This window comes from Chaetodon trifascialis, chromosome 20, assembly GCF_039877785.1.
Source record: "Chaetodon trifascialis isolate fChaTrf1 chromosome 20, fChaTrf1.hap1, whole genome shotgun sequence".
NCBI lineage: Eukaryota > Metazoa > Chordata > Actinopteri > Chaetodontiformes > Chaetodontidae > Chaetodon > Chaetodon trifascialis.
Window position 1 is genome coordinate 18,159,168 of NC_092075.1, and position 24,338 is coordinate 18,183,505.

Consider the following 24,338-nt stretch of genomic DNA (forward strand, 5'->3'; position numbering starts at 1 on the left):
ACATCTTCAAGTCTTCTATTTATTGAGCTTTCATTTGTACAAGAATGACATCACTTTGTTTTTTTTTTATTTGCCCAAATCATTGACAATAACTTTACAGTAAGCACATCTGCTGCGATGTAGATTTACAGACATGGGGGAAAAGTAAAGGGGGAACAGGATGGAGCTTCTACCACAGTTGCTACAGTGTGACCAACACAAACTGCTCACTTTGCAACAGGAGTACACAGATGGGAAAACACTGCTGTGAGAGACTGCATGTACACTTCAGAAGTCAGGTCGTGTGTCTCTGTATCCCAGTAATGGTCATCAGAGAAGTTCTCGCTGGTGTCATATAAGATGATCAGGAGATTCCCACGATTCACTGCCTTTGTTTGGTCCTTCAGTTCACAGAAAGACAGAGAGCTAAAGAATCCCACAAAGAGTCGACGTCCCCCTTGGGGTTTTGGTCAGTGAAGGCAGCAGCTACCACAGATGGATCCACAGGCGCGTTACGAGACGGTCAGCTGCGACTCCACAGCAGGTCCGAGTGAGGCTGTCTAAAGAACCACACCAGTGTGTCAGAGGAGTTTTAGCTGCTCCATTATAAATCACATGAAATTCATATTTTTTTATTTTCATGCCAAGCTGTATGGTCTTTTCTAACCGTTCCAAGCATTCATTGGTTTCCTTCATTTCCTCGTGGTACGGTAATTGGTACTCCTGAAACTTGCTTGAGCTGTGTAATCCATCACAGTGAGCATTAAGTGCATTCATTTTTGTTTTACATTACAGTTACCATACATTATGATAATGTATGATAATGGGAATCGAAAAGCCTGCACTGCATATTACAGGGCTGGACTCTGAACTGCAGTACCAACATCAGTAGAGTACAGAATGCGTGCTCACATTCATGATCTTTTTTCCTGTTTTTGTGATGAGACAAACCAAAATTTTGCAAGTTTGAGGCGGCAAAATTCTTGTTTTGCTGCATTCTGGTACGGAAACACTCCAAACGTTACCCAGCCCGACTTCATTATGGTGCAAAGGTAAGTCGTCTAGCAGATTTTCTTGCCAGAGGAAACCAATGGACGTGGAATAGTTAATAAAATACATTCAAACTCCTAAACCACGGTTGGCAGAGTGGTTAGCAGCAAAGCAATGTAAATGTGTTTTGTACTAAACAGGCTAAAGCATATAAAATCACTGGTGTGGCCCTTTAAAGCTACTGTACGACACATCAGGTCAAGTGGCCAATGACAAGTAAACAAGGATTTGAGGGTTTTTTTAGGCAGTAACCTCAGGACAAAGATGAAGTCCAGGACCTGTGTGGAAAACTACACTTGGTGGTCACAGCTTCAAGGCCGACAATCATAAGACTTTTGATGCAAGGCTGTGGCAAACAGTAAAAAAAGTAGACATGGCATTCGTCGGCAGTGCATTCATCGTGTACGACTGAAGAGTTCCATTCCAACAGAAACCAATACCTGCAGTCTAAAAAATGATCCCACCCACCGAGGGCTCATCATCATCAAGAGCAGGTGTCAGCGGTGGCTGTTGTTTCAAAACAAAACTCTCCAACTGGACTTCTTGTTCTTTTAAGAGCACATTTCCTCTGTCGCCCACTCTGTTCCTTCTCACGAGGTGCAAAACGAAGCTAAAAGCATGACAGTGCAAACATATTTAACATCCAAGACTCCAGACGAAACATCCTAAATTCATCGTCTCCTAACAGCGAAGTCCAACTGAAAAAAAGACATGAGGAAGAAACATCTGAAAACATGGTGGAAACTGTACAACAATACTGGCCGCGGGGTCGATCCTGGGTGCGGGAGGAATGGATGTGAGGCCGTTACAGCAACACTTTAATTGGTTGGCATTATGAGTTTTAAAAAAATCATCTGGAAACTTGGTGCATTCTTGAATATAAAACAATCAGAATTTTAAAAAAAGAAAAAAAATTACATATTTTTTCAAACACACAATGTCGCATTCGCTCTCACAAACATGCCGCATTATGAACGATCATAACCTTTGCCTTCGTTGCTTCAGTGGACTGGCTTCTTCATCTGTGGAATGTGAAAGTACATGAGGTCCGACTTGAAAAAAAAATCTAAAAAAAACTGACAAACAAACGTCCGGTGGGGCCGTTTGCACCAGTCTCTTCTTTCCACACCACCAAAAATTAGTCTTTGCAAAAAAATGCCTTTTGTACACGAGCAGGTCTCAGACATGCAAACTTCAACTTTAAGCAGGAATAAATACACAAGAAGCCAGAAAAAGTGGTCAGGAGGTCAAACAGCTTTTGATAAATGTGACACAGATACCTTGATAGAGCATATACAGAAACATTCTACAGTATGATGATTTTGTCACCAGCAATACGGACGTACAGACATTATTGGCCGAAGGTCACTTTTTCAAGCGTTCAATCAGAAATCAGAGTCGCTGCTGATTGACAGAGATCTTCCCTGGGGGTGCATATTTTCCCTCCCTCGATGCAAAGAAGGGAGTTTGGGTTGAAGTTTGCGTGCCGTTAAAAGACTCTTCTAGCAGATGTCCAGCAGCAGCTTCAATACAGCATAGTTTGCCAGAAAAGATACAAAAACTAAAAGGCATACAGAAGCTTTACAGTGAAAGAGCTCCAACCAGGCTCAACTCAACACATGCAGGTACAAAAACAAACCAAGACAAAAAAACTACAATTGTGGCACCCTTTCACCAATTTTTTGTTTTCGTGTGTTCGAGTCTGCCGGCGATCGACACAAGCGTCCTCCATGTCCCTCGTATTTTCGTCCTGATGACATCCACGCTAACACAGGACTCCATCACCGTGGCGTTACCTACACATGGGCACTGGCGGCTTCCTGTTCTTTTAAGGAGTTTGGTCACTCGCTTCCAGCTCCTTTGCTCGTCAACAACCCCCCCCCCCCGTGCAGCAAGTGCTGATGCAGAGGATCGCAGGAGGGTCATGAAAGCTGGCGAGCTTCTTCCAGAGGCTGGAGAGGAAGACAGGCGTCTCTCTGGGTGTTGACGGTCGACTTGTCATTTTCTTGGTGAGGATGAGGAGGGAGGGAGGCTGACAGATCAACTGTGCAGGATCGTAGAGGAAAGACAGTCCAGCTGCTTTTGGATTTGTTGCGTCGGGTCGGGAAGAAGGCGGGAAAGGAACACTCGCCGTCTGAAAAACTGTTGTTCCGCTCTGATATGCAGTTGATAACGTGGCATGCGGTGGTACCGTGGCAGGAATCAGAACCCCCCCCCCCAAAAAAAAGAAAAAAAACAACAAAAGAAAACCTTGTCTTTCCTGATCAGGAAGATGTGCTTCGAGGCGGCTGGAGTGTAGAGCTGGAGGCAGCTCAGGCCTGGGGGTGACACACCTCGCTGGGCTCTGGCTGCAGTCTGGTCCCACAGGTGTGTTTGCTACTGTACAGCTGATTGGTCCGATTGATCAGAAGTAAAGAGCGGGTTCGCTGCTGTAGTCAGACAGGGAGGAGCTGTCTGCCGGGGTGAGCTGAGGACACAGTTTAGACGTTAGAACTGATGTGCGCAGCAACTCGTAAGCCAGTGTCATCACAAAGCAGACGTCTTTGTTCATCAATGTTTCTGCCTTGATACTTCTATCTTTTTCATTTCTGTTAGGGCTGTCGTATAGAATGGGAGATAAAAGGCCGTCTGGACTGAATGCGGCCCTGCTGTCCTCAGCTGACTCAGCAGGATGAGCAATTTTGTGCCTTCCTCATACAAGGTGCTGACAGGATTCCTCAACCAACATTTAAGACTTTTAAAGACCCTTTTCCTGCTAGTTAACTTTGAGATTGAGACCAGTTTTGCCACCAAAATATCACAGAATGAAACCATATCCTAATAGTCTGCATGACTGTTACACTGCAGCACAAAAATCTACTTAAAAATTTTAAAAAATTGCGGCCTTTCAGTCTGAATTTAAGATAACACCGCACACTTAAAAGGTACAAGCTCCAATCCATCCATAATGTCAGGAAGAAAGATAACAGATAAATCAAATGACACAACACGGGAACCTGCTGTCACTCTCAATTATTCAGCTGTCACTGTCATAAAATGTTGTCTATCGGACAAAGATGCCAAACTGTTGCTGGTTTCTAATTCTCAGAAGAAAAATCTGTTGCATTTCTCTGTTTCATATCATCATGAATTGAATATCTTTGGGCTCTAGAGACTTGTGATCTACATCTCTCACTAATTCTGGCACAAATCAAATACTTACATAATTGACATGTGTGAGTAAAATGAAGAGGAGAGTCAGCACTGGGAGATGCTGCAAACTCCGCAGACTGATTACTGGGAATTTAAACTGGGACTGAGGTGAGAGGAGACGGCACCTGGCACTCCGCTCGAAAACAGAAAGTGTGTAAACAGCTTTGGTTTGATGAATGGAGGCGTCCTCTCACCATTACTTCCTCTGTCATCTGTGTCTGTTGGGAAGCGTCCTCCTGGTAAACACTGTCTTCATGTTTGTGCTCCTGCCAGGCACTGAAGTCCACCGAGTGCTTGGGAACATAGCTGGAAAGGTCTGCAGACAATAAAAAAGACATTGTGTCACTAAAATGTTCAGACATTTCTTCCATTATTCATTTTACTTTTATATCCTGGATCCTTTTTCAACCACACACGCACCGAGGAATGATTTCTTTTGCCACACATGTTGTTAAACGCAGTACTGGATATGTCCAGTAGGGGTCTCTGTCACCATACTTAATGTAGTTTGTCCCTTTCAGCTTTCACTGTGCACAGGAGGGCAGTGACAACAGATAACAAATAAAGAGTGGAAAACAGCAGTTTTATGTGCATTTTCAGCTGAACTCCGAGGCTTGATGAAAAGGGTTGTTGGACACATAAAGACATTTAAAATACCATAAAACTAGACTCAAAAATGACTAAAATCAACTCGAAAGACTCCAGCTGCACTGTATGTTAACATCGTTACAAGGCGGGCGTTATGGGATGGGCTGCTATGTGTAGACTGGCTCAAATAATTCAATCAGACAGCGCTCCTCTCCTGTTTCTCTGCCTTTTTACTGGCTCATCATGGGAAGGGCTGAACTGCAGAGTGAAAAGCAGATCTTCACCTCATCCCTCAGAACAACAACTGGTGGATTTCCTCATTGAAATACAGACCATAATACCACTGGCTACAGTTCAATACTTGCCTCCGTTCAAGACTTGTACACAGAATATATCCATCGCTGTGCTTCCTCGTCTAAATCAAAGCACACTGCATGATGGTGTTTTGCTGCAAAGTGCACTTTTTAATGTTGAGTAATCGCTGTGGATCCTGCTCTCTATTCACATTTTGCCTCTTGTTTATTTATTCTCATCGCTGCATGAAACTGTCCTGCTTTTAATGTTTGATTTTCTCTCTGGCCAATGCTTCAGATTTTGTTTCCTCATTAATTATTTTGTTTTTCTTGATCTTGTGTGTCCCAGAAAAGCCTTCTGCTAACTCTTTTGCATAAGTGCTACATAAATAAACTTCATGGCGTGATTTGTATTTATGTCCATCCAAAGAGGAGAGCTCGTGGGGTGTCCAACATGAAAAGGGTTCATTCTCTGAGGAGCATGAATGGGTTCAATAACTTAAATGACAATTCTGGCAGATTTTAGATTTTCTGGCATTTGAATCAGAAATTTTGACCCAATGGTTGCTGCAGGTCAAAGTTCAGAGGGTCACCAGCCGAAACATCAGAAGAGTCATCCTCTGGGGACCATGAATATCAACAGTGACATGAAAGAGACACTGGGCCATGTGGACTTAAGTGTTGGACATGCATGTCATGCCGTCTCACCGTTGCTGTTGGTCGTGTGCGTGGGCGAGCTGGTGAAACTGGGCCGAGGGATGTGGATGCGTCCCACCATGCTCGGCTGTTCGTCCGCTACCTTCTCATCTCGCCTGTCCTCCTCGTCCTCCTCCCCGCTGTCCCACACGCTGCTCTCCGACGGATACTCATACGTGCTCTTGAGACTCGACTCGTTGAAAGAGATCTTGAGCTGCAAAGGGCGCAGACAGAGTTGGAAACGAGGGAATAAGTGATTATTTCTCATTTTTCACAAGTTGCTGTGCTGCTTTGGCTTGGAAGTAGTTATTTTTTGTGGTCCTGATTAAGTGTTTTTCCGAAGTAATTAATAAAAAATAACAGAGGAACAACATACAGCAAACCAGTATCACTGGGTAAACGACTGACGGCTGATTTCCCAGCCTGCATATGTTACTTTCATGTCTCTGGCACCACACGAAAACAACAACACCAGTTGCTTGTTCATGGTTAAGAGCGAGTATATGATTTTTTTCTTTTTAATCTAGCTGGCCGGAAACTCAAGAACGTAATTTCCTGATCTAAACTACAGTTTTCTCTAAATTACTCCCCCCTCAAAGGCCAATGTTCACACCTCAAAGACACATCAGCCACTGAGGTCTGTTTACACAGGGCCAATTCAAGCAGTCTAGTCCCATGCAAGATTTCACCACCCTCATCCAATCACAGTTAATGATGCCCTAAAATCCCAGAGGTCGGCATAGTGGTGTTTTCCAGGGCTTTCAACCACATCTGAAGCCGCACCTGTTATCACATGACTGGAGTTATTTTTATTGAATTACAACATTAGTTATTGTTCCCCTACAGGAAATCCAAAAATGCCCTCTCATCTCCATGTTTTGGTATTTTGGGGCCAGAGAATCCAGAGTACATCATTCTTAATTTCAGAAAAATGAATAAAAACATGTATGTTTGAGTTCACATTTTGAATTTGTTTGTAATTGAGGGGCCCTCGGCGGCTACTCATATGGCTTCAGCAGACGAGCTCTTTGTTGACAAGCCAGATGTGTTTACCATGAAAACAAACCACCAGCTGTTTGACTGTTTGCCTGCTGGGTTGTCTGATGGAAAGGCCAAACTTTACAGGCGTCGGCCAGATTTCAAAGTGTCAGATATCAGACGATTCAACAGAATAGTGACATCACTTTCCTTCAAGAAGGCTGCATTTTCCGAGCATGGCAAACATTAACAGGTTATTGCTTCCTCATTGCTCATCATTAAACCATCTATACCTCACCTTTCCACGTGTTTCAGCCCTTGAATGACAGCGCAGTAATGCCAGTTTAGCTCAACAAGAACCAAGTGCCTCATAAGTTATTCAGCAGAGCTTTTGATTGGGATTCCTTGAGAGCCAGCTGCAGTTTAGGCCCGTCTGAGGCTTCATGTCCTGTACTTCTCGTGTCCTCTAAGCGGGACAGGTGGCGGCCTCGCAGGAGCTTGGGGCCTGTGATTGATTGTCTCAGAGAGTCCACTGTCTGCTTGGCAATGCTTCACTGGGCTGCAAACACGGATCCGTGGGGTGAGACGGGCCCTCGCACTTTGCTGCACCATGTAATCCAACATGAATGGCGAGTCTGCGATCGGAGCTGGCTGTGGTTTCAGCTGTCAGTGAGCACACTGACTGGCACTTATTCTCAAAGGAGACATCTCACCGCCTCGGAAGGAGAGGAATGCGACCGATTCTCTCAAAAGTTACAATACAATTTCCAGGATATCATTTAAGTTGCTGCCGTAACATGAGCAATCAACATCTGTCTACATATTACAGATGTGTTTCTTCTTCCATTTGCTGCTTTTCAGTTTCTCTTAACTTTTCTCAGGCCCCTTATGCAAAGAGAAAATGGATTTTTCCCATCCGCACGCCTCTATTTTAGATCATTTCCCTCAGCAGTGCTGTTGTCACTTCTCTTTTGGCGCCCACAAACATGATGGATTCCGTTTTAGAATGACAGAAAGACCACAGGCTGTTTCTAAAAAGTTACCGTTCATGTGTCCTGGCCTCATGTAGCCGTTTTAAACTGGTTCTATTTGCTCTCCTGAGTTGCCATGGAGATGACAGCCGATACACACACAAACACACACGTAACCGTAGGTTTGTCCGTCAGCTGACTGCTCTTAACGTACAGTACCTGGCTCCATCTACTCTGCAGGCCATGAACTAAATCTGCCCTAATCTCCATCACAAGGCCACAAGCCAGCAGCTCCACCTCAGACTCAAGACCAGTCAGGGTTCACACTTAACCTCAGGCTCAAAAATGTCCTGCCTGTTCCATATCCTGAATGACTTCCTCTTCTGGTCTATCTCTGTAATTATGGTGAGGTCTGTGATGGTGGAGAGGTCGTTTCTTTGCAACATTTGTGAGCCAGTGAGCCTCTGCGTTAAAAGATGTGAGTACACTTTGAACCGCAGACGACTATAGATTCAGGGTAAAGGAGTGCTGGTTACAGATGATGGTCTACAGAATGGAAATGTGGGTCTAAAGGTTCCACAGGTAGTCTTTAGATTAAAGACAAGGGTCTATAAACTCAAGACAAGCGATAAGGTATATAGACTAAAACAAGGTCTGCAGATTAAGGATGAGAGATGAGAGTCAGACGAGGGTCTGTGGATTCTGCATGAGACTCTATGGACGAAGATGGGCCACAGGTCTGTGGATTACGGTCTGCAGATTAAAGATGATGGTCTATAATCTCAGAACGATGGTGTTTCAGGACTATAGATTAAGGATGAGGCTGGACAGGATGAGGTTCCATAGATTCAGGACTAGAGTCTACAGATTAAGCATGTGGGTAAGAAATTATGGTTGAGGGTTGAAAAATGATGGACAAAGGTCTATAGATCTGCACACAGGTCTAGAGATGAAGATAACAGTATGTAGACTCAGGCCTAGAGTCTGGAGGTTCAGGAAAATGATTAAAACAAGTCTTCAGACAGCAGAGAGTCTACAGATTCTGGAAGCAAGTCCACAGATTCAGAACAATTGTCCACAGGTTAGGGACAAAGGACTTTATATGAGGATGAGTGCCCACAAGTAAAGGCCATGGTTCCATAGACATGGCATGGGAGTCTATAGATTAAAGATGGCCTAAAGGTTCAGGACTAGGGCCTTGTTCAGTACTATACAGTAAAGACAACAGTCCACAGATGAGGGACTAAGGATCTACAGACTGAGAGCAAGGACCCATAGCAGTTGTTGATATCTGATTATGGCTGAGTAAAAAAGCACAGAGAAATAATTATGTATGTTAAAATAAAGATATCGGTAACGAGGCTGTATTGTTTCACTCTCACACTGATATATCCACGTCAGGCAGCAGTGTGGAGAAGGACCAGGGTTCAAAGGTCATTCTACGAACCCTGTGATCTTAACAAGGAGCCGTAACAAGTGTGAACTTTCAACCAGTCCCTCGCTCACCTACTGTGGAGCACTTTAACGCTGAGATTATACCCGCAACATCACGTGCGTTTCTATTCTATTGCAGTCTGTACAAGTTCTTCAGGCTTCAAGGTATTGAAAACAGTCCGAAGACAATATATTTAATGTTTGACCTCATTAACTTCATTGATTTTTGTGGGTATATGCTTCAAACGGGGCAGACGACGCTCCCACATTAGTACTCAGCCACAGTCAGTGAGCAATCTACAAAACATATCAAACCCTGTGGACAGACACGGGCTCTGACACTATGTTACCCTCTCTAAAAGGGCCCTCAGTCCCAGGCATCCCCTATTTTTAGCCCCAACACTGCCTTTTTTTTAGTGCCTGTGTTAAATCCTACACCACAAAAAGCATTTTCTTGCTAAACTGGCATCCTGTCTTGGAGGAAGTCTCTGGGTGCCAAACGCGAATCCATCAATAAATCAGGCTCGCTGCCGGGCTCGCTTCCTCTTTCGCTGTCTTTCACTTTTCTTTCTGTCTGGTGTACCAGCGCTCTTCTCACACGAGACCCTTGCTAAATGAGACCCTTCATTGACGTTGTCTCTCTGACATTTGAGCTATTTAGCAGCAGCATTAAACAAACATAGAGCAAAAGAAGGAGGAACAAAAATAAATGTGGGTAAAGAAGGACCTCTGCCTGCTGCTGCTGCTCGTGTTTGAGCTTTCGTTGTGGGTGTTTTTCTACGATAAAGGCCTGCATCATGGAGGCAGAAGTGATTCGTCTTCTGTCCTCAGGCTGAGGGAAGGGCCAACAGGGGCCTGGACTCAACCCTGCTGTCTTTCTCCTTCACCACAGGGTGCACAGACAGGAAGCTGCGGCATTAACCAACAACAATGGACAAATGAACCTGGTTTTGTTTTATATTTATGTAAGGCTGACGATGCTTCGCTGCACGCGTGTGCACATGTGTGTGAGAAGCTGGTGCTTTGTGCCAGCTCGCGTAAAGACAAAGTGATGGGGAAATTGTTTTCTCTCACATGCATCTTGATTTGGACGTGACCTGCAACCCTATTTCTTGCATTGTATTGTTATTTTTAGGTTGGTATTAAAAATAGCATTTATGTTATGTAGCAAGTCCTGTAAGTCAGGTTGTGGGTTGAGACAGCTTAAATAAACACAACACGCCTTCATAGAAAACACATTACTCATCATTTCAATATATATAAAGAAAATCTTGTGTCTGTCTTAATGAAATCTCAGAAATCTTGATTAATATTTGCGTGAATCTACGGTACTTCTCCTTCACTAAAAGCCTCCACATCTTAAGTTGAGAGCAAAAGAGTGAGGGGAGGAGACGGGGATGGGAGGGAAGCTTCTTAAACGGGAGAAAGAGAAAGAAAAAGATTCTTGCGACACAATCAAACTGTTCAGGAAGCTTGTAAATCATTTCTGCTCAATCGTAGATTTTTTGCTTGCTGGGGAAAAAAACCCCGCCAACAACAAAAAACAGGGTTTTTGAAGCTGAATATAAAATGAACACGACGTGCTGGGACTGTCGGCAGAGTCGGGGGCTGCTGCAGCAGCTTTGACTCCACCAGACTGAGACATCAAACGGGAGAAGACACCGAGCCGAGTAAATAATACTCCTGCAGAAATGTATTCCACAAGTTCCTTTCGCCCGAGCTTCATCGGCTCGGTCTTTTTGCTGTTTGCATGTTGTGTATGAGGCACAAAAGGACATGGGGAAGACAGACAAAAGGAGAAGTGAGGGAGAGAGGAAGAAGAGAGTCAGCAGATGAGATTATGTCTTCATGAATGTGCTTCGGCCAATGGGCGAGATGGGAGCTGTGCCAGGAATATTTTCCAGGCCACCCAGCACGGCGTGTCCTCGTTTGGTGAAAAGTGGCTCTTACTGAATGGATGCACGCACACACGCACACACACACACACACACACACACACACACACACACACACACACACACACACACACACACACACACACACACACACACACACACACACACACACAGAGTCATCTGCCAGTACTGATCGCATTGAACTGGAAATCTGCTGAGTTACAGTGGAGCTGTGACAAAGTAATGCAACTTTAACAACTGAGGGTGTAGCAGCCTGTGAGCCTTTGTGGCTACATGGTGTGCCTTCGACTGGGTGTGCATCTGTATAAAGGCTGTTTCTATATTTACCTCAGTGGGGACAGGTGACACAGGGTGTGGCGTGTTGGGATCGGGTGTGCACCTGCCCATATACAGCATCATATGATGCCTCGAAATTACATCAGTTATATCAAAATGTCTGCCAAAACACTGTGCCCAGTATTAGAGTCCTCTAAAAGGAGCAACCGTGTGTACCTGCCTGGAGACTGACCAGGTGCCTGATTAGAGCTAATCTCCAACCAGGCAGATAATATTAGAACAGCACCACAATGAACCGGCTGAGGAGTTCAGCTGCAGCTGCATTAGCTCTTAAAGAGAGGGATAATGAAGCCTACATGTGCCCAAACAAAGCAAGCGGTGTACCTCGGCACTGCGCTGGGAGCTGAGGAAGACTAGTGTTAACTAAAGAAGGTATTCACGTCATGTTTCAAAGGTCTGCTCTCTGCTCCTACATGATTAGAAACTCCTCCAACAACCTTCAACAGCTGCACCAGTCAATTAAGCACGAAAGCATATTCTGACATTGCGGGTTATATATGATGTCTTTAGCCTAGCTTAGCATAAACACTGCAAGCCGGGTGGAGGCTTCAGGAGAGAGGCCTTCTGACAACTCAATGATGAATGAGATGTTGTGCTTTAATGTGCTGTTTTCATGGTTGTGGAAGGTGGATTTTAAGATGTATGAGGCTGATGTTAGCAGAAGTACTTCAGGAGAGGAGATATAAAACACTATCGCTATGCTAACAGGTGTGACATTTTGAGAAAAGGGACAATCAATCACACAGAACTACAAAAGGATTTCTAAAATAGGTCTTTTCCATTGGACTTTTTGGAAAGTCCAGGTGACAACTTGCTGCACCCAGCCTCAACAACCTTCACCACTACAGTAGGACAGACTGTATGTAGCCTGAGAGACAAACCCCAAAAATCTGGACAAACAAAACTGAAACCACCTTATGCTTCAGGGAGTTCCTGAGAAACTTGCACAATGCCACAACGGTATCTTATAGCACCATAAAGTGTGCTATTTATTGCTACTTACTGTAATGACTTGCTCTCCTTTGTGAACAGTAATGCCACAAGTACGAACACTAAAAGCCCTCTGCTCTTCCGCCTGGCTGAAAGAGAGTCCTGACGATCTAAAATTAATCATCTGCTACTGAATAGTGGTCCTACCTGTACACACATTCTTTACAGTAATTATTAGGGACTTGCTGCATGCCAACAGCAAACAGCTGCCAAGAAGACACACCTTAGCCGGAAATGACCTTTGAATGAGCTTAAGATAGAGAAGACGAACCAACCGATCCCACGATGTCCAGCTCCAACCCAAATATCAGAGCTTCAGGCGAGCAGCAACCCAAAATATTCCAGTAAAAGGTCAGCGCTCGTTGGAGCTAGAGGCACAGCACACCTACTGGAAACCCCTGCGGCTGTCAACCCTGAAGTAGACTCAGGCCAGGATGTACGCGCTCTTGCGTAGGTGCTGTCAGATGTCTCATCACATATGAGGCTAAATCAGTTCAGCGTTTCCGTGGAAGTGCTTCAAGTGCCGCAACCATCAATGATCAAGTACCACAGCACTGATGGAGCCGCGGATACTCACTCACACGTGTAGGTGGTTGGTGCTCGCAGCTTGGGCTGGTGGTGTGGGCAGCAAGTAGTGTAAAATGTAAAAATCTGTGTTTACACTGCAGTGTCTCCAGGAGACTGCGTGAGTCACTGCTGTAATAGTATGCCCTTTGTAGCCGTGCGTGAGTGTGTGTGTGTTTAAGGCTCGCTGAGCTATCAGGGGCGGATTATCTGACTGATAAGAAATGGATGGGAGACGAGACACATCTCCCAAAATATTTGTTTCAGCGAGCCCACCAATAGATCTCCTCAGACCAGCGGAGCTGTTTCAGCAATAATTTGTCCCTTCTGTGAGCATTTTTGCTGATAGGAAAGAGCTGGCACAGACGAATACACGCTGTAAGGTGATACCGGCAGGGCGGCAGGGCGGGGATCGAAACCTATCAGCAATCCACACACTGTCAATATGAGCTCATTTAGGGCCTTTAATACACAAAAACTCCCGTCTGGACTGAACGAATGTAGCCAGGGTGTGTCTGGAAAGCCACAATCAGGACAAAGGCCAGGACAGGATCCCGCAGACTGGATCAGGGAGGATATTCTCAGAGGAAAATCATTTGTTTTTCATTGTTCAATCTTTCATCTTCTCTTTCTCAACCTTTAGGAAGTGAAATCGTGCTTGAATGGCACCACAGCTAATCTTGTGGTGAATGTCCCCGGGTTTAAAGAGCATTTGAGTTGACTCAGAAACTGTGATTCAGCTGACAGCAGTGACAAGTTGATTTTATAGCTGTCAAATATTCTGCTTGCTATTTATGGTGGTCAAAATTGACTAAGGGCTCCTCAAAAATATCCGTTTTTAGCCATGCTAGCAGCTGTCCACAGTATGAGGCAGAAATCTGTTGCATTTAGTGCTAATTAGCTAAAGTTAGCATGCTAACACGCTGAACTAAACAAACATTACATAAATATCAGCATGTTGGCATTGTCATTGTGAGCATGCTGCAATGCTATTGTTAGCATTTAGCTTAAGCAGTGCAGTCTGTGCCATTGTACAACCTCACAGAACCACTGGCATGGCTGCAGGCTCTTAGCTGTGTTGCTATGTGTTTATGTCTAAAAAAAGCATATGTTATCATTATCAGAAGTCGCAAATATTGATATTATAGACAAGTTCTAATAAATATGTCCCAGACAGTGAGATGGTAGAAGTAAGGGATGACCCATGATATGGTAGAATATAAAGACAAGTCAACAAATGAGAACAGAAACATCCACTGAAATTACTGACCTCGGCTTCACACTGAGCCTTATGAAAACACATCAGTCCCCTCTTAAACATCTGAAGGCTGAGCTGTTTGGCTCTCCGCCCACAGAAACACTGATTTTAGCTTTGCTGATTACAGAAAGCGCTCATCAGGAAGCCCCATTCAAACATGTGTATTAGACGATCTTTCAGCTTTACCATCAAAATGCTACGTATCCTCCTACAGCACCCACACTGATGGAGCAACGTGTGCGTGTGTGTGAGAGAGAGAGAGAGAGAGAGAGAGAGAGAGAGAGAGAGAGAGAGAGAGAGAGAGAGAGAGAGGGAGAGAGAGAGTGTGTGTCCTTATCCTGGAATCCTAATGACAGGATAGAATGGCCGCGGCCCGTGTTGCCCCGGCGACAGGCGCCATGGATATGTGACAGAGGGAAACGGGAGAGCGGAGGTGGAGACGGGCAGTCAGAGACAGAGAGAGACAAACATGGCAGGAAAACAGACAGCTTCTGATCATGTAAACAGGAAAACAAATTATTAAGGGCATCAATGATTCACACGGCCACAGACAGAAACATCGCACGCAGCCTCCACGGAGGGAGCATTTAAATAAAATTTACATTATGCACAAAAAGCAGCACATAAAGTCCCAACAGTGTTTTGCATTCGTAATCAAGGACAGAGAAGGGATGTATTCTTCAGCCTTCAAGGCAGCTGGGCAGGTTTTACTACACATTTAAACTCCCACTTATCAATACGACCTCGCAAATTAACCAAGGAAAGATTGATGTCAAAGCAGAGGGTGGAAAGACCCCCACAGATAGAAAAAGTCGGTGGCTTCTACCTGCCTCTTTCACTCGCCCACTGTTTCTTTTTATAAACTTCCAAAAAGCCCCGTCTGTTGACGTCCTCTGCTTTTAGTCTCTTCATCTTCTTACTCATGCACTCTAAACACACACACACACACACACACACACACACACACACACACACACACTGAATTAAACATGACTATGATAGTGGGGCTTTGCTGGCTGAATTCTAATTACACTGACTTTGCAGGGTTGCACATGAGCCTGAGGGCTGTGTGGGAAACCTGCGAGCGTGTGTGTTTGTACATCGGTGTTTATGCAGAAATTAGGCATGGCTGTGCTTGAGTGTGTGTGTGTGAGAGAGAGAGAGAGAGAGAGAGAGAGAGAGTGCGTGTGTGTCCACATCCTGCAGCCACAGAGCCCTCGGAAGAAATGACAAGCTTGTTAAGAGGAAACCATATTTGCACCGCCTGTGATATCAGTAATAAAAAGAGAACTAGCACCTCTCTCATGTGACAGTCAGCGAGAGACAAAGTCATTTTGATTTTTTTTTTTTTTTTAAAGTTGCTGCTGGGACAGTGAGTCAAGGGCACCTTCGTCTCATCTAAACACCAAATCGAGTGAAGACTGCTGTCCTTCACTGCAAAGTTTCCCTTTCTGGCTTCACCAGACAAGATCCTGACTTACGGTCTAATTCAACAACAAAAAGCTTTTATGCAGTAATTAGATATTTCAGAGGCAGGGAAGAGCACTGAGCGATGCGGCAGCTCAGTGCGGGAAGAAAGAGAGGCAGAAAAGTTGGATCCAGGCCTCTAAAGCCATCGCTCTATTGTATATAGTCCTTCCAACTTCAGCTTTTTTGGTCACAGTCATTACTTTCACTTCAGCTGGAGGATCACATGTTCCTCTAGAGCCAGAGCAAACTGTCTGACTGTCTTGCTTTTTTAATACAAATTTAGATGATCAGCGGATAAAGCAGGGTGCCTGGAAGGTTCATCTGTTCTGATTTAAGATGTTTTAAAACCTTAACTGGCAATTAGAAATAAAACAGACCAGTGTCATCATGGGAATAAGACAAACAACGTTTAACCACCAGATGATCCATAGCCTGTAGTTTAACAGTGTGTGAGGAAATTGTGACATTTCAGGGCTTCAAAAACTGAAATTAAAGCTGCACTAATTGGTATTTTTATATTCGGCTACCCATAGATCAAATGTCTGTAATGTGAAAGAGGTTGTCTGTAGTCGACAAACCCTCACATCCGCCTCTGCAGATCCTCACACCTCTACTGAGCATTTTAGCATCTTTAAGCTCATTGTTTTGGTTTTGCAGCCACAACTTTACTGGTATGGTTGAGTCACGCTGCTATTGTTAGCTTTGTTTTTAGAAAAAAAGCTCTGACTCAGAACTATTGTTGTCATGAACATTATAGACCAGAATCACAGGATATTTTTATACCTTCCTTATGTGACTATACACATATTTTACTAACCTAAAAAGAGGATTGTGTGTGAAGTTACTGACACAGTTACTCTTTAAACATGGAGTGTCTCAAGGTGATGCTTCTTAGGCTCTAAACGGTGAACATGTTGGAGATACACGCTCCTGATCTGAAGCATTTTTCCTCTTGCTTCACCTCAGCCTCAATAAAGAGAAAAAGCACTCGGGTTAGCGGGCGTCCGCCTGTTATTTTGATGTAAAGGAAACACTTTTTTTTCTTCAAAGCAAGGGGGTGGGGTGGTAGGTTTTCAGGAAGCGTGAGGGAGGAGAGACGGGGAATGACTGCTGGGTGGTAAATAATTAAACACAATGGACTTTCACACCTGTAGCCCAGGCGCACATGTAAATGTAGGAGAGTGCCCTTTCATTGGCCTTCCTGTGTTACAGAGAGCTTTTAACCATTTAGGTTTGGGTATTTTTAACCTGCTGTATGCATGACATTTCACCACAAGAAAAAAAGCAGTGTTCTCTAAACACAGATGTAGATAGTGCACAGAAGGTGGAGTGATGTGTTCAATGCTGCAACAACATGACTTTTTCATGAGCTGCTTTCTTTACACCGCAAGTTTTATTCTTAGAGCAGCAGCTAGCGTGGAACTTTCTTGTTGCACCAACACATGGCATCAGCACATAGGGTCAAATGTACTGCAGTGATTCTTATTGTTGCACTATTTTCAATGTGGGAATGACCAACGTGATCAATTTCTGCCTTTTGGTCCTGGTTCATTTCTTCTAACAAACAACCTAAGAGCAGAAAACATGAAGTCACATGATGTGTGAGGTCTCTCAAACACTGTCATCCTGCATCATCAGAGCAACATGCACCCACAATCAGCGACTGACCTCACTGTGCCATATGTATTTTTCTATCTCCTGGGGTGACATTAAGAGCTCAAAAGGTAAGATTGCAACTGGAGTCACTTTCTGATAAATCAGAGAAAATGCCTGTGCCCGCCTGCAGACATGCATATGTATTACCATGGTTACCAAATGATCTTCCAATGATGTACATACAGAAGCTGCTCACGTCACCGGTTCATCTGTTACCTTTAGTCCTCAGAAAACCCTGAAGCTCGTCCTGTGCAGGAGGCTAATGGTAGCTGGAAGGCTGCAGGAGATGGTGACACTGAATATACTAAAGATCAGGACTGCACCAAAGTACAATCCTATTCCTGGTTTGTCGATTTAAAATCATCATTTCTATTTTTTTCAAGTGAACAGAGCAACAATCTTTCAAGGGACCTTTGCTGAAGTACCCAATGAGCACAAATACTCCCACTGGAAATCACTGCCCAAGGCGATCACTTCCTTGTCAGCTCCCATGACCAACAGATGGACTGAATAGTAGTTCAGCTTTTGTATGAATGCTTAAAATCACATATCCGTCATCACAAACTCCTATCGTTGATCTGCTTTGCTTTCACGCCACAAACAAACTGCACCAGTCTGACTGGAACTGCACTGAGACTCAGACAGTCTCAGCTCAGCTCTGCAGCAGAGTTTGACTGACAGCTTTCACAGCAGCCTGAATAAACAGAACCAGATGATTTGATCTGTACTGAAGAAGTTTATATGTAAAAGTGCCATTCAAACACAGCTGACTGTGCTGATTTAAAGTTACATAGCAGATTAATATCTAACCAAATCCACAAGACTAACAGTCATACATGTGAATAATCATCACTTTCGGTATTAAACACACAACCTTCTTGACCAAACTGACACATAAATGTGTTGAAGCAGTTTAAAAATTAGGCATCTGAATAGTTACTCAGTGCAAACACTGGAAAAAGGTGAGCTAAATGGGTAAAATTTCTCTCACTCTCTGGATGTTGCTCTGACAAACACATGGGCCCGTCTCCCTTTTCCCATAATAACCGGTCATAGGGAACAGAGACTTCAAAAACAAACCAGTCCGCCCCCTCTAGTGTCTTGCTGCCAGCTGTAACTCTTCTCGACAAAGAGCGGCGGCATCTACCGCAAGGAAATAAGACAATCTGTCAATTCTGCCTGGGTCAAGTCAAGAGAGTCCAGTCCAATCACACTACAGATGAAAACAGAGTCAATCCTGGCCTGTCTGTTTCACTAGAAAGCCCAAGTCGATTTTATGCAAATGCGGGAGTGATGCGGTACAAGAAGCTGCACTTGACCTACATACTGTAGCTCTTCCACAATTCCTTCCCCAATAGAAAGGAGGAGATCACAGGAAGCTGGAAGCAAGGGGACAGGCCTTATTAACTACCACTGCACAGGAATAAAGCAGTGCACAGTGGGTAGAGGACAAAAGACAGTGGTGCTTGTGGGGCGATAAAGACGGGAGTACAGGAGAGACTGCGCTGGATGGAGTCCAGCATTCAGCACCCGTGCAAGCCTTGAGAGAGTCAGGAAAATCTACAGGAAGAGCTGATGATCTGCTTTAGTCGAGTTCTCAACTTCTGACGTGCAAATGGAACATTCTTTTTCCGCCAAGCAGCTTGTAAAAAAGGTTTGGGTTTGTTGGAAAAAGAGCGCTCAAAAAACCCAATCCCAGACCAGAGCGCTGAGCCCAGGCCCTTCTCGGAGGCTGGTCTCACACAGAAGCAGCACTGAGCAAAAATTCCACACAAATTATACAGGCCAGGCCAAGCCTCGATGCTTTTGTAATTGCCTGTGCAGCCCTGCCCTGAAAAGAAGAGAAGAAAGAGAAAAAATCTGGGCCTTGATGATGACGAAGAGGAGCAGACAGACAACAAAAGGAGAAAGTGTTTGGCTAGTGAGCGCCAAGGACAAAGGACAGAACGTTTTCATGTCTCATGGCCACGGTCACCGGCAGTCTACCACGCACATGTGCACACAATGAAAAGAACGTACAACACAAGCAGGGTGAATGGCTTCAACTTCCTCACACAAGCCTGCAGCCTAAATGTCTGTCATTATAAAGTCATGATCTGCGGGCGAGCATCACTCAAAGCCACAGAACTTTATTTTAAATTTGAGTCAAAATCCCAAAAATATGATGCAGAATTACAAGAAAATTTGGGGAAAGTGCTGGGCAGGACAATCCTCATTTGAAGTAATGGTGCAGCAGTAAAAAAATTGGCATTGTGGGTTCGAGTTTTGGTTGTCAAAATAAGTCAAATGCAAACTACCTACTACACAGTACGGATGTGATCCAGTTCCAACAATGTGACAGCCGAGTCTGAGCGTATGCTGGTCACTGTTTCCACTTGATAAAATCATGAGTAGCCTGAGCTTCTTGCCCTGATTGTAAGGAGTAGTTGGATTTACTTGGAAAGCGGAAGATTACAACAGACCAGGTCAAGGAAACAAGACTGCTGGCCAGCGTCTAAGAGGCTGACACACCGGCTTAGATTGAAAAGCTGCCAGAAGGCTCAAAATATTCAGCATTAGAGGCGATGTGGTGCTGTGTGGATCACAAAGGGGAGGGTCGTGATGTAAGTGAACTGTGGAAATGCTTTTTTTTCCCCACTTTGGCTGACAGAGTACAGTAAAGCGAGGACTGACGGTGTGCTTTGGCTGGACTCGCGCTCAGGATGCTGTGGTTACATGCTCCACACCCTGAGCATCTGAGCCCCCGGCACGCTCTTCATAATGTCTTATTCTAGGGTCAAATTCAAGCCACAGGCAGACATATTTGGCTGTTAAGAGCAACGTAAACACGGCCATGCTGATATAATGCTTGACACTCAGGCAGGATCTGAGAGCAGCCTGCAGCAACTCGCAAAATTAATTAAAAACACCCTCTGATATTTAATTAATCCCTAATATAGATGAAACAGGAGCAATTTGCAGGGAGACCTTGGCCAAGCGAGCACCAGATATCTGATTATGATTGGAAGATAAGCGTGAAGCACAAAACACAAAGTTTGCTATCATTTAATTATGATTTAGGACTACTCCTGGGGATGTCTCAGCTCTGAACCAACAGATGAATGCAACCGTAAAAGAACCAATAAATGTGTTCCTCAGAGTCTGGGACAGGTCAGAGCTGGCCCGAACCCCGGAGCCAAATCCTGAGAACTGAATACAGCCTTGATGAGATTGTTCAGTCAATAGGCTTGGAGGGCCACCTAACCCAGTAATGCGCTCTGCGACAAATAACACGCCATTGTGGGACGGCAATCCACAGGAAAAAGCCCAGTGTGTCGTTCCAAGTGGCTGTGTAAACACACGCTTTTAATCCATCAGGCCTGAGAGCAGGTCAAGTGATGGGATGTGGAGATTTAGAGTAGCAGACACGCTCACTCACACCACAACACATGAAAATAACTGGCAGGATTAACCGGGAGGTGGAAATGCTGCTTGAATCCCGACAAAGCACAGGTGAGCGCAGCGCAGCGGCTCGGTGAAAGAAGACGAGACAGATGCACACAGATGCAACGAAAACAAAAGCAGAGCCTTTCCTGTGTGACGCCTCGCGACTAAATTTAGATCAGAGGAAACTTTAATGATCCCTCTGGGAAGATTTGGCACATGTTATGCATGAGACCGGAGGCACACAATAATATTCCAACTTACTGCGTGCTGCAGCGTTGATGTATTTGTTTTCACTGAAAAACTATGATCTAGCCATTAGGGCTGTAAACAACACTGACTTTCATCACTGGTGAAGCTGTCTCATGCGCGATTGTGAAAAAGCAAAGTGTGTTTCAGTTTTTGCTCTCACCTTCTTGCCCGTGGAGCCCGTCTTGGAGAGGCAGGACTTAGCGAGGGAAAGGTACCCGCCGATGACCTCAATCTCCTCCACAGCAGGGTAGCGTTTCTTCAGCAGGGAGCCCAGCTGAGCGTACGGGGCCTGCGGGGGCGTGGACCCCGGCGGAGCCTCATTTGAGGCTTCCTGCTGGGGCTCAGGTGAACTCGGCTGGGCCTCGGGCTCCACCCTACGTTTAGGCACCACAGTGAAGGTGTTCCCCTTTCTCCTCTGTACCATGGGGCTGGGAGCAGGGACATGCTGCGGGGGCTCCACCTCAATGTCGTCTATGTTTGTTACTGGCAGATGATCCACGGGGGGTTGCTCTGGAGCCGGGGAGGCCGTGGAAGGGACAGGAGACGGAGCAGGAGAGTCTGAGGGAAGCCGAGAGAAGGAAGGTGAGGACGGGAGAGCTGGAGAAGAGGGGGGTGAAGACGCGGCAGGTGGGGAGAAGGGAGCTGGGGTTAGAGAAGGAGATGGAGACAAAGATTCTGAGGTCAGAGGAGGCTCAGGACTTGTGGCAACACAGGGAGATGGTTCAGGCTTGGATGGCCATGCCGGTGTCTTGAGCGCCTTCTCCTCCTGAAGTTTCTCCTCATTCTTCTTTGAGGGTGTTAAAGTGGACATAGGGGTGTGGGAGGTTGGCACTCCTGGCATGGGCACCTCTGCCACTCTACGGGAGGGGGAAGACTTGATGGGGCTGGACGGTGTCGGGCTGCCTGATGCAGATGAGGCAGCAGGGCGGCGCTTGGGGATCACTGTGAAGGTGTTCCGGGACTGCAGGCGCAGGTTTGCGAGGGCCCGCGCCTGCGTGTCCCCATCAGGAATTTGAGTGAGGTCAGGCTTTGAGGAGGGTCGGATCTCAAAGTCAGGTGTGGAGCGCAACACCTTGGGCGAGATGGGGCTTGAGGGGGGCTCGGCACGGGCACGGAGGGTCTCCGGAGAGCATGGCACCTTGGGTTTGGGTGGCACCTCGGCGCCCTCCCAGTCTCTCTCCCTGGTGGGTTTGGTTTGGCCCCTGTCTGGCTCATCTCTGGGGGTGACAGCTGCGTCACGGCCTCCGCTCTCCTCAAACCGCTGACGGAAGGAAGACACAGACTGCGGGGGTCCAGTGGAGCGCTGGGGGCTGCCCAGCTCAGAGACAGCTGACTGTGGCTTTGGTTTGGAAGACCAGGGACTCTGGAAGACAGGCGACGATGGCTGGCTGCTGCCCGGGCTGCTGACTGACGGGCCTGGCCTGGGCTTTGGCACCAGATCTGGCTGTGGCTTGGGCCAGAGTCTTGGCCTGCTGCTGGCACTACAATCCAGGTCCAGCAGGTTCTCTGTGCTGTGGGACTTCTTCTGCAGCTTCCCGTAGTTGCTGTCAAACTTCTGCAGCATCCGACTAACTCTGCCTTGACCCTCACCTGTCCCATATGATGAGATCTCTTGATCAGGGCGGCCCAGGGTGCTCAAGTTCTCCTCACTCTTGCTTAACGTGGTGTCATAAATAACCACTTCCTTGGCTCTTATCTCAGTAACAGCACTCCCTCTCCGGTCAAGGAGGTCGTTCAGAGAGCTATAACTACTGACACCGTTTTGCTGCCATTTAGGCCCGGTTTTTAGCCCTCCAGCTTCCGGAAAGTAATCTGGATCCGACTCAATAATGATAATGTTCTCTGCGCGGATAGTCCGTATGCCGGGGACGCTGCCGTACAGCTCCAGGATGTGCTGGACCGGACGAGCGCTGTTTTCTCGGTCCTGTCGCCTCCTCCGCTCCTTCTCCAGCTTGATGAACGGGTTCTCCTCCAGCGGGCCCAGGCTTTCCTGTAGCACCAGGCTCTCCTGTCTGTCGTCCTCTCTAGAAGCTGTCCTCTCTGCGACCGTCGGTCGTGCCTCTTTGTTGTTCGTGAAGTGCTGGCTGGCTGTGGTGATGGTGTAGTTCCGCCCGGACCCGCCGCTCGCTCCGCTGTCACTCTTGGGTCCGCTGCTGCTGCCGTTCACATTTCCCGTCAGCTCGCCGTTGGCCCGCTGCGGGCCCGCACCACTGGGACTTGTCTCCGCGGCACCGGCTCCTCCAGACCCACCGCCCTTCGCTTTCCTCCTCTCCAGGATCTCTCGCTTCCAGGCCGGCATCCTCGGGCTCTCTTGGCCGGCCTCTTGACGGAGGACGCGTACCTCTCCTCCGCCAGACATTGCAGAGGGTTGTAAGGAGGTGATGTCGAGGAGAGAGGCAGCCTCCGAGGCGGTTCTGCCGCGGTCCGGTGCGGCTAGTAAACCTGTATCCGGCTCAGACTGTCCCTGCAGCACCGATCACCGCACACTCACACACATCCCCGCGGTCTCTTTTTTTCTCTCTCCTCTCCGTCTGCTTGCTCACTCTCTGGCAGCCTCTCTCCACACAGCCCCTGAACGCAGCCCCGCCCCTCCGCAGCAGCACGAGCGGCTTCGGCAGCCCCATCCGCTTCTTGATTGGTTGCCATGCGTAACAGACACGCCCCCTCCCTTTCCGTAGAATGGTGCACTTTGAAGCAAACCACTCCCTTTTCTATTGTTGACTGGGCAACTAAGGCCTGTCAATCAAAAGTGTTGCGTTCAGGTTCCACCCACCCCTCCCTAATCTTGTATTGAATTGAACGTAAGTATCGGTTGTAGCCTCTACTTTGAGTGATTAAATATAAATTTGTTGTCAGAACTTCATTTTATGTTTACTAATTATTTGAAAACAACCATAACCATGCCGTGACACTTCCAAGACTTACGTAGTTCATCTACTACGTCAGAAATATTATCAGTATTATTGCATTATTATTTGTATGATTTGCTTTTGCCACACGCCTGGAAACAGTGTTGCAGTGTGGGAACACTGCAGCCCTGAGGTGATCCGCTGGCGGGTGGTGGCTGACGCCTGTTCATTCAGCATTTACCGGCGATGCCACCACCTGTCGATAATCCGGCTGCAGTTAACACGTGAGCTGAGAAGAAGCCTGCCGCACATGAATCAGCACTAAGAGGCCTATTATTGGGTACTACAGGAGATTACTGTACCTCATCAAACATTTATCACCTGACCATAATTAAGAAGAGCGAGGCTGAGGGGAACAGAGGAAGTGCATTATCAAATACTGA

The 24,338-nt window shown here is 46.2% G+C and overlaps 1 protein-coding gene across 1 annotated transcript; it reads right to left on the reverse strand.

The window, feature by feature from the left end:
* Positions 1 to 23,579, reverse strand: tprn (taperin). The gene is made up of 4 exons (XM_070989395.1): positions 21,207 to 23,579; positions 5,811 to 6,012; positions 4,416 to 4,537; positions 1 to 3,496 (listed from the first exon to the last, which is right to left on the reverse strand). The coding sequence occupies exons 1-4, from the start codon at positions 23,403 to 23,405 to the stop codon at positions 3,434 to 3,436; spliced, it is 2,586 nt and encodes an 861-aa protein (XP_070845496.1). The 5' UTR covers positions 23,406 to 23,579; the 3' UTR covers positions 1 to 3,433.
* Positions 23,580 to 24,338: the final 759 nt, after the last annotated feature.

Coding starts and splice junctions, on each gene's coding strand:
- tprn (XM_070989395.1), bottom strand. CDS start 23,405: ATGTCTGGCGGAGGAGAGGTACGCGTCCTCCGTCAAGAGGCCGGCCAA. Junction 6,013..21,206: donor CGGGCTCCACGGGCAAGAAG/GTGAGAGCAAAA, acceptor CGCCCTTTGCAG/CTCAAGATCTCTTTCAACGA. Junction 4,538..5,810: donor GCACACGACCAACAGCAACG/GTGAGACGGCAT, acceptor TATTGTCTGCAG/ACCTTTCCAGCTATGTTCCC.